The following is a 14,257-nucleotide window of genomic DNA, read 5'->3' as shown; positions in this document are numbered from 1 at the left end:
CACAGCCTAGCACAGTACAGGGCATAGAGCAGGAGTTTACCAACTATTTGTATTCTGTGACCGGGTCTTGGATAGAGCTTTCATCCTAGCTCTGCAAGATGGAATGGGACCAAGGTGAGGTCCCACAGGATTCAGGGACCTCAGAATAAGAAAAAAGCACATTAAGTTAAGAGAAAGGTGAGAAAGACCGAACCTGAGACGTAAAATCCATAGAGTCACATGGCCACAGAAGGGCCTGGGCCCCAATCCTAAGTTAGAACGGGATGGAAAACAGGCGGTGACTTGCTGGGCCAGCTTTAGCCAATGGGGAAGAGTAAAGAAGCGCTATGCTTAGGGCGAGGAAGGTGGCGGGGGCCAGATCACAGGGTGTCCAGGCAGGGAGGACTGGATTTTACATGCGTTCTGCCACAGGGATAAACATTTACTACGTTATCCAAGGCCCAGGCTAACTATGAGAGTCAAAAACCCTTAAGGGGAGTCGCACTAACCTGTATAAAGGCGGTAACACTTTCCAGAGCGGTTGCGCCCACCGCGTCCTGCGCGCTGGTTGGCTGACGCCTGGGACACAGGAACCACCACCAAGCATTCTATAGCCGTCCTGGGATTGTAGGCCCGCAGTTTCACAAAGCCACAGTCGATCACATACACAATGCCACCGATTGTAATGGAGGTTTCTGCCACATTGGTGGCCACTATCACCTAAGTCCCCCACAGAAAGAAGAGTAAGAAGGAAAGCCGTTGATTCTTTTCACTGTAAACAAACTTAAAAATCCTAAACATGTAATGATATTTCAAATCAGGATCTGTGAAGCAGTTGAGATACTAGACAGAGCAGCAGTTTCAGAGTTGGGAGCCCTGGGCTGAAATCCTCCCGAATCCTGGGTCCCTGGAGAAGCTCCTTGACCTCCTGAGCGCTGGTTCCTCACTTACATAATGACAATTACCACGTCCCCCGGGGTTGCTGAGGGATTAAATAACAATACATATATCCAGTGATAGAACCTAATACTGGGCACATGGTATCTATCAACGTTAGTTTTTCTCTTTCACACAGCATAAGTAAATCTCCGTCTCATCCAGGTATATTCACTGATTTGCTCACATTATAACTAGTTTCTGAGGGTCTGCACTTGACCAGGCACTATCCAAGATGCAGGGGATATATGATGGGCAAGATAATCAAGGCCCCACTTCTCCAGCAGTTTAGTGACGGTGTTTGGGATGGAAATACAGCAAGAAGAGAACTTCAAAAAATGACACAAAAAAAACACAACCCAGCAGTGTAACATGCTGGGGTACATAACGTTTATATTATACTAACAAGGCATGCTACTTTGGAATGGAGGGCCAGGGAGAGCCCTCTGAAAGATGACTTTGACTGAGGCCTGAGTAACAGGAAGCAGCCAACTCTACAGAGATGCAAGTAGAAGCTACAGTTCAAAGGAAGGAGTAGCCACCAATATGACCAGAACACAGAGCAAGTACAGGATGAGCTTGGGGACAGAGGCAGGGCCCAGGTCACGTGCAATCTCTGGGCCAGTGAGGTACTTTTTCATTTGTTACAAGTACACTGGGAACTAGTGGAGGGTTTAAGCAGCAGAGGACATGTAGATCATCACACTGGGAACTTTTTTCAAGCACTTTTCATTTTATAAAATCACTTTATAAAAAAATCTTCCTAACATTTTTATATATTAGAGTTTTATACTATAAAACCATTTATCACAAAGTTTTTATTATTTGTTTTACAGCTACAAATATTGAGACTAATGTTAAGTAACTTATCCTGAGGTGCACAAGTAACTCAGGGGATCCAAGCCTCCTGCTGGTTGGCTGCTATCCGCGTTTGCCTGGGCGACTCCAGTTGCTCCCTCTCAAAGGCCAAAAGGCTGGGCACCCTGTTCCAAGTGGCCTGATCAGCAAGGCCTCCACACACCACCCCACCAGCTTTGTTCTCTACCACCTGCTGGGCATTCCTCACCTAATGGAAGGCAAAGGACTGTAAAGCCCTGTGGGTGAGGAGCAGGAGTCACACTGGCTGATGGCCAGCTCCCTCTAATCAATGCTGCTTCCCACCACACCCTCCCCAACCCAATTTCAAGCCACTCCTTGAATTAATTGATTTAAGCTTGGCTCTACAGGTAAACTGATACTCAAAACAAGTGGTTCAGAAACTATTGGTAGTGACTTATCTATTGTTCCTAACTGACCACAAGCCAACAAGACAGATCTTTAAGCCAAGGCAGATTCCTACCCATGGGAATTACCAGGCAGGCAGAAGAGAAGTGAAGAGAAGTCACCTGCTCTAATAATTACTTTCAGAGTGACCCTCTGTGGAGCTCGTTTAGAAATCTTCACATTATTTACTATAACATGGTCTAAAATTCCGAAAGAAATTTTCCTATTTAGTAAGTTTCACTTCAATGTAAAAGAAAAATCCTTGCAGTATATGACAAAGTACTAGTATGACTATAGATGGTCGCAGACACCGTTGGTCATCAGGGTAGTCTCACCTTTCTGACACTGCGTGAGACCCTTTCAAACACTTTCATTTGCTCAAAGGAAGGCAGACCTGCATACATGGGGAGAACCCGGAGGTGCTTCTTCATTCCAGTGCGAGCGAGGGCCCGGGCCTGCTCGATCAGCATTGACACGACAGTTTCCACCTCTTCCTAAACATTGAACCACACACCAAAGAAACAGATCAACATGAAGCATGTCATTTTATCACACTGAAAAACAATGAAAGTTGGAGTCAGAATTTTAATTTTGGTCAGATTCATGAATTTTGGTGATACCACATTCTACTTGGGACGGTATTTGAACAAATGCTAGAACAACAGTGCCAGAGGGGTAAAAATTTGAAACTATAATATTAATCACTAAAACTAAACTACCTGTATAGGAACATTCCCGATAAATTAAAACAATGACAATTTTACTCAGTTTTATGGACTGAGAAAATAAAGCCTTCCGTGCAAAGGTCAAGTTATGGCCTATAAAATCATGAGCTTTTCCCAGAAAAGACTACTAACTGCAGAAAATGTTTGGCAGTGGAGAAGTTCAGAGCTGGAGGGTAGTTCTGAATAGTGTTACATCCTTGAGGGAGGACTTGGACTTATTCAGTTGTTTTTCCAGCAAGATAGCCACTGACCAACTCCAGGATGAATTATAAAGGTGTCACCAGAAAAAAGGCACACAGTGGCAACATGCATGCAGCAAGATGCACATGTTAACATAAAATCCTGGCCAACAAAACAGCCACTGACTCAATTATCTAACTAATCAGCTAATACATTTAACATACACTTAACCCTCTGCAGACAGAACAGGGAAGAGCTAATGATTCCCTGACAATCCAGTTGATAGATAACCCAACAATTTTTTATAAGCTAAGTAACTGCAAAATACAATGAGTCAGGTGCAATTATACAGGCCTACAATCCCAGCTATTTGAGAGGCTGAGGCAGAAAGATTGAAAGTTCCAGTCCAGCTTGGGGCAACTTAGTGAGATTGTCTCAAAATAAAACATAAAAAGGGCTGGAGTTACACATCAGTGGTAGTGCCCCTGGGCTCAAGCCCCAATACCACCCCCCGCCAAAAAAAGGGAAACACGAAAAAAATGGCTAAGCAGGAAAGTAGCAGGGCTCTACATTAATTCATGTGTTGCCTTAACATGTCTGTTCCTCAGGCCTGATGGAATTACCTGGCCAGTAAGAAAGGCTAGTATGTCTCCATCTCCCTCTGTCTGGTGAATTTTTACCACAGTTTCCACAGTTGATTTGATATAATCTGGAACAGGACTGAAAAGACATTGACATAAACTCATCACTAGAATATGCTCATTAATTATAGATCAATTACCTTATAATCTGGCAACAAAACCTCCTGAAAGTAAGTTTGGGCCTGCCCAACAAGTAATTAGTATGTGGATAAATAAAAACAAACATTCACTCTTTTTTACGCACTTTTTTTTGTGTAATCCATAATTACACAAAAGCTATGATTTTTAGCTATACTTGCAAACAAATAAAATTGATACAACATGCATACAGATGTGTTGTCTTAATGTACAAAGATGCCAGGCCAGGGAAAACCTGGGGCTGTGGCTCCAAAGCTGAAGCCCACCCTCTCCCTGGCTCATTTTCCCTTCTAGCCACGGGCAGCACATATGGGTCAGGTAGGCTAAGATGTATGTGCTCTCCAGCTACAGCAACTCCGAAGTCAAGTTCACAACTCTCTTAACACTCATTAGGCCAGGCCCTTGGTCAGTTTGCCCAATTAGGACCAAGAATTACAATGGCTCCTTTTCTGTTCAAGGGGGGATCCTCCCAAAATTGTCAATCAGGCCTTCTTACTAAGGATGTAGAGTGGACCCAGATCACCGTAGTACCCTCACTGACAGGCATCCGTGTAAACCCCAGTTCGAAAAACTCTCAAGCCTCTCCCTTCAGCCTTTCATCATCTTGCTCTTAATGCAAATTTGCATGACAGTGTCAACAATTCAGCAGTGACCTGAACAAAAACATGCTCCTCCTCACTGCCCTTACAGCTGCGAACAGACACAGTTCACTGCCATTCCACATTATAGGCCCAGGTTTCTAAACACTATCATCAAAAGTCAAACATCATCAAACCTTTGTAGATAAAAGATATCCACCGGAAATGTTCGCCCTTCCACTGTAAGGATCACACACGTATCCCTGGTTGGATCACTGGTTTCATTTTGATTAAAAAAATCCCGAAATTTCTAAAAAAAAAAAAATCAGTTTTTCATCTTCTCTCAAAAAACAAAAAGGTCACAGTATTTATGGAAAGAAAATAAAACTGGCAAAGGGCAGAGACTGGAGGTAGGGATTAGGGGTGTGTGTGTATAATACAGATAATGTATTGCAAAATAATGTTTACATTAACACTTTTCTTATTGAAAATGTGGGGAATCATGTTTCAATGATACTTTTTACCAAAGGATGCCAAACTTGTGGCATAGAGAATGATATTAAAAGCTCTAGCCAATGACTTCAGGAGATACCACCAAGATCCCCTCTTGGTAAGTGTCCCCCCAACATACTAAGGAAAGTGAGAAAGAAGAGCTACATGACTGAGTGACCACACAGGCGGTGAGTTAACACTAGATGCAGGCTGCTGGTGCCAGCTGGTGAGGAGACAGAGTCATCCAGGTAGGTTGAGGGTGCCATTATTTGAATCTAAATGACATTCCCATTCCCCAACTATAGTCCAGTTTCCCTGAGGCCTGATGATGTAATTGCAAGGCCTGTCTTCATTATTTCTCTATCTTCTCTAGTGTACAGAACATGCCCATCCCCACTCCTGACAACTAAGGAGCCCAGAAGCAGCACTAGTAAATGAAATCAAATACAAAGTGAATGGGCCTGGAAGAGTATTGCTAAAAGAATCCAGGATTTAACAACATACTGGGGTGCTATCCATTAATTTTAGGGGTGTCTGGGAAGAGAAAGCATAGACATAAAAGTGCCTCAGGCCAACAAAAGGATTCTGTGCACTACAGAGAATTCCACAGGGTACTACCCTTTAGTTTCCTGTTGGCTGAATTCCCTCCAAGTCACTTTAGCCTCCTGCACCCCTATGATATACACCGAGCAGGAACATTGAAGTAAGTGAAAAGACTTCCATGCCCCAAAACAATAAGCAGTCCAGGGAAGGTAGATGTGCAAAGAACCAATCCTAAGATGAGCCAAGGAAGAGGATCATAGTTATCCCTCTGAAGGGGCCTGAGTCCTGCTGCCTGGGCACTGCACTTGACAGGCAAGACTAGGACAGTGAGGGTCGGGGAGGAAGTTATCAGACCTGTGCTCTGGATCCTGAACTCTGGTGGCCATTTAGAGGTGGGCAGCAGGGATAAGAGCCGGGAGGCAAGTAGACTAATTAAGGCAGCTATTGAAATAGCTCAGAGGAAGAGTGAAAGCACAAGCTCTGGGTAAGCGTCCAAAGCATTATGTCGAAGCAGGACCTGACAACCTGTGAGTGTGTGCAGACATGTTTATGTCCTGGAGAAGGATGGGATTTCTTCTTATTCAGTCAGGAATAAAACTTCCTAAAGCAAAGACGGTCTTGGGCCTGAATGACTATGATCACAAGCAAGGGAGTGGGACAGAAAATCCAAGAATTTCATGTTTATGAGTTTAGCTGATCCTCAGCTAGCTGCTGGATAGCTCAGGCTGGCACACAGGAGCATGGGATTGCCACAAATACAAAGTGTTGGCTAAATCAGGGGCCTCGGGAACAGGCAGCCTTAAGGAGGAAGAACAGCAATCAAAGAGGCCCAGGAGAAAGCTACTGAGGAGACAAGAGGGGAGATGGCAGGGTTCAGAAGCTACAGGAGAAAGATTATAAGAAAGGTTTGGTAGACAGAGCCAAATATTTCCAGAAAGTCACGCTGATCAGGGAGGAAGATCATGGGAGACGATGGCTTAACCTTAGCTGCTAAGGAATATGTGATGCTGAAGAGTAAAGATGGAAGGTTAATCTCTCAAGAGAAATAATTCAGCATGTACTGAGAAGACCTTTATCCTTTATCTTTATTTAGAAATACAAAATACATATAAAAGCAAATAAATGCAGTATCAACAGTGCATGAGTCTTGAGGCAGAATCAACTGGAAATGAGCTCAACACAACTGGAAAAAGATTCTAAATCAGGTCCACAATGACATAGACACATGATAAGAAATATAACAAGACATCAGGAAGAGGACAATCTATGAAATGAAATGCAAATGATGGGACATCTGCTGGGCTGTCTTCTAGCTCACCATGGCTTCCTTCCCTGGTAGCTGCTCCTACCTGATCCACACAAGTGGACTCCCAGCAGTCATGTCTACCCCTTGGCCAACAATCTCTAGCCATGCACAGTCATCCAAGGTGGAAGCCTGAGCCCAGATAATCCCAAATTCCTTCTCCAGGTATTTGAAAAGAGAGGAATTAAGTCTTCCTCCAAGTAGTTGGACCTGTGACAAAAAATCTTTGGGAACTATCAGAAACCATATTTCCTGTCATGTGACAGAAACAAATAAAAACAACACCATATGATACAACGGTTAAAAAATACTTTGCAGTGAGCCAGGCCCTGTGGTGCATACCTGTAATCTCAGCAACTAGGGAGGGTGAGGCAGGATGGTCACAAGTCTGAGACCAACAACTTAGTGGCTCAAAATAAAAAGAGCTGGGGGTGTAGCTCAGTAGTAAAGTACCCTTAGGTTCAATTCCCAGTATTAGGGGGAAAAAAATCCAAAACTTGGTAATTATACTTGGTCATACATGTCTTTGGTCATGTATATAACTGTTCACTTAACTGAGCTCACATTCACAAAGCAGCTAAACCCATCAAGGCAACCATGTGATCAGGCCCTTATACTCCGCTTATCTTGGCCTCCCCATAGCAGCCACTGGTGTCCTCATTTGCAGGCTAGGCCACCCTAGTCCCTGACTGAAGCCAGAGCAGGTACCATATCAGCAGCCCAATCCTTCTGGGCAATTTGTTATTTGTCTGACACCTACAGCCAGGGGCCAGAGAAGGGTTCCAAGAACCCCTGGACCTCTAAATCACAGTGCTACCTAAGCCACTCCCTACCTGACTCCTGCGGTGCTCTTCACTCTTACCCTTTTCTGCCCCTCACATCCTCTTCCTCATCCCTCGCTCTTACACATCACACTCACATGAACCCACACCTACTCACCCCACAGCCTCACAGCATGGACTGACTCACCTGCTGATCCCCTCAGCCCTACAGATCCTCTCTCACAAAGGAGGCACTGATGCACAGTTGAGGAAGGCACAAAGGAATAAGTGACCCTGGCTCACCACAGGCTCAGCTGAGTGTTGCTGAGGTCCCAGCATGCTCTGCTGCATAGCACACCAAGGCATGACAAATCTCCTACCCTCTGTCTTCCCATTTGAAAAAAAAAGAATACTTCCAAGAAATCATCTGTATCAACTACTATTTGTAGAACAGTGGCTATTTTTTTAAATCTCTATGTAAAGAGACAATAAAAGGCAATTGTGAGCAATTATTAACTATTAATTAGCAATGACTCTAGGAAAAGACTTGGATGTTCTACTTTTCACCAGAACTAAACCTTGTTTCGGACAATTTTAAAATTAAATAAATTTTAAAAGAAAGAGGAGGCAAAGATCAGAGACATTCTGTTCCAGCCGACCATGGAGGACAGAACTGGAGGTGAAGTAATCACTGTCCTCAAAACAGCATTCCAGCCGTGCATGTGTGGCACAGGCCTATCATCCCAGTGCACAGGAGGATTGCAGCTTGAAGCCAGTCTCAGCTCTTAGTGAGAGCCTTAGCAATTTGGTGAGACCCTGTTTCAGAATAAAAAATTTAAAAAGGCTAAGTGTATAGCTCAATAGTAGGATACCACTGGGTTCAAGTCCCAGTACTAAAAAAAAAAAAAAAAAAAGTGAGAGACCGCACAGTCCAGGAGATACCATGGTGAGGGAGATGAGAACTAACTAAAAAGGGCAACAAAGAAGCTCTGACTCAAAAGTGATCATGGGCAGCCCTACCAACAGAGGCCTAGAGCCTGCGAGAAGGTCTGAGAAGCCCACCTGAGTACATGTGCAATGCAGACACCTCTCTTAGACATACTGAGCTTCTCCTTCTCCAAGTTGTTCTGCATTTCTGAAGCTACAGGAAGACCAGGAGTCTAGGAGCCAGAGCCAGAACTTTCTCACATCTCACCTGAATTACATAACTGGCATCTCTGTATCCACTCTTGTGTCATCTACACAGGATCCAAAAAGATTTTTCTAGAACCCAAATATGATCAAGTCATTGCTCTGCCTCACCTGCTCCCACGCTCCCAAGCAAGTGCATAACGTGACCCATCCCCTTTTACTTAGTCTTAAGGCATTCCAGCATCTGACCCCTGCCAACCTCTCTAGTCTATTCTCCCACTGCTTCCCATTAGTTCAAAATTTATTCAACACAGGCATCTACTCTGTGACAGACACTGTTTCAGAAGGAAGGAGATATGGTCTGATCAAGACGAGAGTGAAATATTGGGAGACCTGGGGAAACAGTGGTCTAGAAAAAGAGGCCCCCAAGAGCAGATGTATCCTGCTCTGAGAACAGCAAGGGGACCAGTATGGCCAGAATGGGGGAGCACACAGGAGGTGGTGGAAGGAAAGAAAGTCAGTGGATGGGGGACAGGTCACCCCTGCAGGGCCTGGCAGGCAAGGTAAGATTCACAGCTCACTGAACTCACAGTTTCTTGCTGCTGTGGTTCTATACCTGGTCAGGAAGACCCTCTCCAGCTTTGCCCACCTGGGAAACTGCTATGCAGCTTTCTCATGAGCTGAGTGAGATACCACCTCCTTCACTGACTGTTTCTGGATACTCGCTAGCTGGCTGGAATTACGTGCTCCCTCCTTGACTTCTCAGTACTTTAAATGCACCGAATAGTAAACACCTACTTACAGGTCTGCTTCCCTAAGGAGCTGGGATATGTATGGGTCACCTGCAGCTAGCACAGTGCTTACATACGTAAACAGCATGTGGTCAAAATATTTGTTGAGTTAAACCACTGTTTAAACTATTAGTCATCAGAGAGAAAAATAATGTAAACCTAGCCATAATTTTTTTCTTTTTGGGTGCTGAGAATGGAACCCTGGGCCTCACACATGCTAGGGAAGTGTCTACAACTGTAGCCCCAGACCACCATAAAAAATTTTAACATGGAAATCATTAAACATACAGGTGAAACCTTTACTGTACGCACATGCGCACACCCACCCACAAACACTAAACATATGAGGTCTCATTATAAATAAACTCAAGCCTCACACTGAAAAAAAGTAATAAAAAGAAGTTTCCTGTGTGGGGAGAAAGACAGCGTGCAGAGAAATGAGACAAGTAGGTAATCATGAACTCCCTTAGTTAATTACAGGCTAATTTCCACCCACAAGCTGAAAAGGAGTATCCTGTGACCATGTGAAATCTAGGACACCAGATGGCCCCAGAAGGAAGGCAGGCCACTGCCAAAGACGAGCTCCTGCTACAGCTCCCTTCCCAAGGACATGTTCAACAATTCCAGTGCTATGGGGAGAGCAGGAGGGAGGAAGATGCCTTTACCTCTGCATCCAGAGTGGCTGAAGCCACAATCAACCGAAGATCCCCACGCTTTTTCTGAATCTAAAACAAGAAGGCATTAGGAAACATGATAACAGTGCAATATTTATGGATGAAATAATCTGATGGATGACCGTTTTTTTTCCCCTTTGGATTTTCTTTGGATTTTCCAAATTGCTATATGCTTTTCCAAGTCAGTAACAAAGCAAAAACAAAAACATCCAGGTGCAGTGGCATATGCCTATAATCCCAGTGGCTTAGGAGGCTGAGTCAGGAGGATCACAGGTTCAAAGCCAGCCACAGCAACTTAGCAAGGCCCTGAGCAACTCAGAGAGATCCTATCTCAAAATAACACATTTAAAAAAGGGCTCAGTGGCTAAGTGCCTCTGGGTTCAATCCCTGGTACCAAAAAAAAAACCATAAAAATATAAAAACAAAACTCTGTCAGCGGAGCCATACCTTTTTTAGCAAGCCAATGGCAATGTCAGTGTACAAGGTCCTCTCGTGGGCTTCATCCAGCATAATGACACTAAGGATCAAAGGGACACTGTCAGTGAACATTGAAACAACCACCCCATCCAGGCCACCAAAGGGACCCTGTGGATCAAAAGGAAGCTTACTGGCAATGCGATAATTCTTACACTAATAATCATAGTCACTTCAACACATCCTGGCGTACAGAAAGTGGTGCTGTACTGCTGTCTTTAAAGAGCTTCACCAACACATGGATTCCAACAGGATTTATCATGTGATTTTCCATGACAACACAATCTATGTGCCACAGGACACATAAAAAACAGAACGAGAACCAGTCACTGTAAGTCTGGAAAGTGGCAGAAACAGGCAAGCAGGCAGGTGATCACAGTTGTGACACACATGCACCACAGAGCCTTGTATGTGTGTGACAGACAAAGACCATGAAGGAGAAAGTGATAAATAATTATTTGGACTCTTATGTGCCTTATGTTCAGTAAAACACTACCCAGTTAGTTCTCTGGAGTGCTATGATTCTACGGTCACTATCAACCCTGGGTGTGACCAAAGCAACATATAAAGGACAACTCTACAGGCTGTTTAGTGACAAGGGGACTGATGATGTAGCTCAGGGGTACAGCATTTACCTAGCATGCATGAGGCCTAGGCTCAAGCCCCAGCAACATTAAATAAATAAATAAACAAGTAAGGACAGAGATTTTTCTGTGCCCATTTTTATGTACTTTCTGTTTGGTTGTTTCATGTGTCCACTTTGGGCACATAAAGGACTGCACTCTCTAAATTCTGAGTAAAACATCAAGGGCCAAAATAGCTGGAGTTAAGAGAAAAATTTTCAGGCAGCTGAATACAGATGTGACTCTCACCTACTGATAGAAATGCTTGTCAATCTATTTGTGGACTTTGGAAACTGCAGGGAAGTTATCATAGGAAAAACATATTTACCTATATTTTGTTAACAATGGATCAACCATCATTTCCCTGACCAGCATTCCATCAGTAAGAAACTAAAAAAAAAAAAAAAAAAAATACAAAATTTTAGACATAAGTCATTTATATCATATATTAATAATTTTTTTTAAGTTCAAGCAGAACTCCATAAAGTTCAAATATCCTGTTGGTCAGCACCTGTATAGGACAATTCCCATAAAGGACTGTGAAGAGATGGCCCAAACTTTTTTTTTTTTAATCAGTAAGCAACAGAACTGTTACCAAAATAGATCTCAAACACGTGGTCCCTGCTGGGCTTGTGAGTCTTCAGCAGAACCTCCACAGCAGTGAAGGCCCACTTCCTCTGGTCCTGCACCTGGAAGTGCTGATGATGGGCAATGAATGCCAGGGAATGCCGGGAGTCTGAGATAACTGCTTTTACAATTCACAGACTGTGGATCGCAGCCCTTGAGGTTATTTACCTCAAGTTGTACACAGATTACTTTAGGAGCCAGATGAGGTCGAGTAAAGAACATGGGCTACGGTGTCATGCCACTGGCTTCTCCCTCTTACTTGCTGTATAAATCTTGGGCAGGTTCTTCCCCTATGAGCCTGATTCCTTGTTTGTAAAATGAAGTAATGAACTAATGAGATGGTACAAGCAGAGTGTTTAGCACAGGAGCTAATGCACAGTGCTTAAGAACATCAGTTCTACTGCCTATGAGTGTTTATGAAATACTTTTGAAATGTGCAGTAATAACTGGATGTTGTTAGTCTCATCCCAAACACATATGGTATGTTAACAAGGCCAAGCATGTATCTCCCTATGTGCTGCGTATGCTTGCTTTTCTTGTTTTGGTTTAAGAGCAGGTGTATGCTTGCTTTTCTTGTTTTGGTTTAAGAGCAGGTCGCATTTCCACCGTGGTCTGCATGATCTGAACCACCTGCCTCACACACTCACAGGAGTGGAAGTAAGAACTTGCCACCAATGAAAAAGCACCAGAATCAAGTGCCCTGGAGTGATGGTCAAATGAAATACGAAAGCTTCTCATGAAGGACTCAAGAAGAATCATGTGATTAGTGATCCACTGAAAATTAGCTAGTTTAAATGTATTTTATGCTACAGAATATTCCCTTTACCTAGCAAAAGACACGTAAGTGGTGACAAAATACAGAAGTTTGAAAAACAAGAGTCATATTTTTATAAATCACTGCATTGTTCATTTAGTTCATCTGATTATTTTCAATTTTTCTCTGTTGCAAACTGAGAGGTAACCAAAATTTTAATAACCAATCTTCATCTCATCAAAGCATTTGTTCACTGTTTTACTGAACTGTCTGATTAGACTTTGGTTCCAGCATAGTGGCACACAGTAGACCCCTGCTGAGTTGATTATACAATAATTACTACTGATATTAATTATTTTGATGTTAACAACTAGGCCAAAAAACACACAGATAAATCCATTATCATACAAAATAGGAAGGATCTAACTAGTGAAAACATCATCTATGAATTCTGCACTTTGATTATCAGTTTATACTACTTTGTCTATTTTTAACTCTTTAACAGACCTGTTTCTGTACTTAGATAGCAATGCAAGTCAGTGGAAAAAAATAAAACAGACATTAAAAAAGACAACTTTGAGTCCCAGTGCTGTCACCAACAGGCAAGTCATTTAGTCTCCCCTGCCCTCAACTGCCGGGTTTCTATTCTCACGACTAAAAGGCTCAGGGGTCACTCCGGTTGAACTGGGCTAACTGAGCTGCACAAAATAATCACACAAGAGACACAACTACCTTTTTCATTGGGGCCGCTGTGACGGCTCCTCTGACCTTAAGGGTCCACAGGAAGAGAGAGAGAGAACACGCACTGACCCCTTTTATTGAGGAGAAGCTATTCAAATGAGGCAAGGGGTCAGGTTTCAGGGGGCTGAGTCTAGCTTCATGATGTCCACTGTCAGCAGGTTGACTGACATCTGGGTAGGCCACACCCAAGGGCACAGTAAGAGAAGGGGACACACACAAGGCACTTCCATGGAAGATTCTATCCTAAACAGGGCAAGGGGTATTATATTACAAAGGAACAGGTGAGCATAGCTTCACCCATGGGGCTGTAGCAGGACACACCCATGCACAAGACACTGTCCCTTGAACCCAAGAAGGGTGGGGAAAGCTCTGCCACATTTCTGTGACTGAATGCCTCAGCACCCAGCTGGGGAGTGTGACTCCATCACGTGCAAGGTTGGTCTCCCACTCTCAACCTCTTCATCTGGAGGCCAAGGGCTAAACTTTACTTCTGAGTTCCTTTCTGAGTAAGATTCGAGAACATTTCATCAGAGCTCTGTAATTCCCAGCAGACTAAAGTCCCTGGGGCCAGGATGATTTCCTATACTTTCTGCCCGGTTTCTGCGTCCTATACAGCAGCCAGAGCTGCAGGCTTTTAACTCCCCCCAGTTATTCTTCCTCCTCAGCGATACTGGGAAAAGCAGCTTGCGCACTTCACCTTGATTCTTGTGGCCAGCGGGTCGGTGCAGTCGTCAAAGCGGATGCAGTAGCCCACCTCGTGCCCCAGCACTGCTCCTCTCTCCTCGGCTACTCGCCCTGCAACCTTTGGGAAGAAAGATCATGCTGAAAATAGAGACATTGAAATTACTGCACAGAGCACATACGCTGGAAATCTAAACGTCATTTATTAAACAGTATGTGAAT

The 14,257-nt window shown here is 43.7% G+C and overlaps 1 protein-coding gene across 2 annotated transcripts in view; it reads right to left on the bottom strand.

Moving 5' to 3' along the window:
- The window catches only part of Dhx35 (DEAH-box helicase 35), a 72,068-nt gene that overhangs the window by 32,310 nt on the left and 25,501 nt on the right, over positions 1 to 14,257 (bottom strand). For both annotated transcript variants that reach the window (XM_046433619.2, XM_058575430.1), the window contains exons 5-12: positions 14,052 to 14,156; positions 11,561 to 11,622; positions 10,583 to 10,652; positions 10,127 to 10,186; positions 4,638 to 4,750; positions 3,707 to 3,803; positions 2,514 to 2,672; positions 489 to 699 (exon numbers count right to left, since the gene is read on the bottom strand). In XM_046433619.2, the coding sequence (XP_046289575.1) occupies positions 489 to 699; positions 2,514 to 2,672; positions 3,707 to 3,803; positions 4,638 to 4,750; positions 10,127 to 10,186; positions 10,583 to 10,652; positions 11,561 to 11,622; positions 14,052 to 14,156 (877 nt within the window). The remainder of the gene's footprint in view (positions 1 to 488; positions 700 to 2,513; positions 2,673 to 3,706; positions 3,804 to 4,637; positions 4,751 to 10,126; positions 10,187 to 10,582; positions 10,653 to 11,560; positions 11,623 to 14,051; positions 14,157 to 14,257) is intronic.

This window comes from Marmota monax, unplaced genomic scaffold (genome assembly GCF_021218885.2).
Source record: "Marmota monax isolate L192 unplaced genomic scaffold, Marmota_monax_Labrador192_F-V1.1 WCK01_AAM20220418_F8-fsc00014, whole genome shotgun sequence".
Taxonomy (NCBI): domain Eukaryota; kingdom Metazoa; phylum Chordata; class Mammalia; order Rodentia; family Sciuridae; genus Marmota; species Marmota monax.
This window is presented reverse-complemented; position numbering and strand designations above follow the sequence as displayed.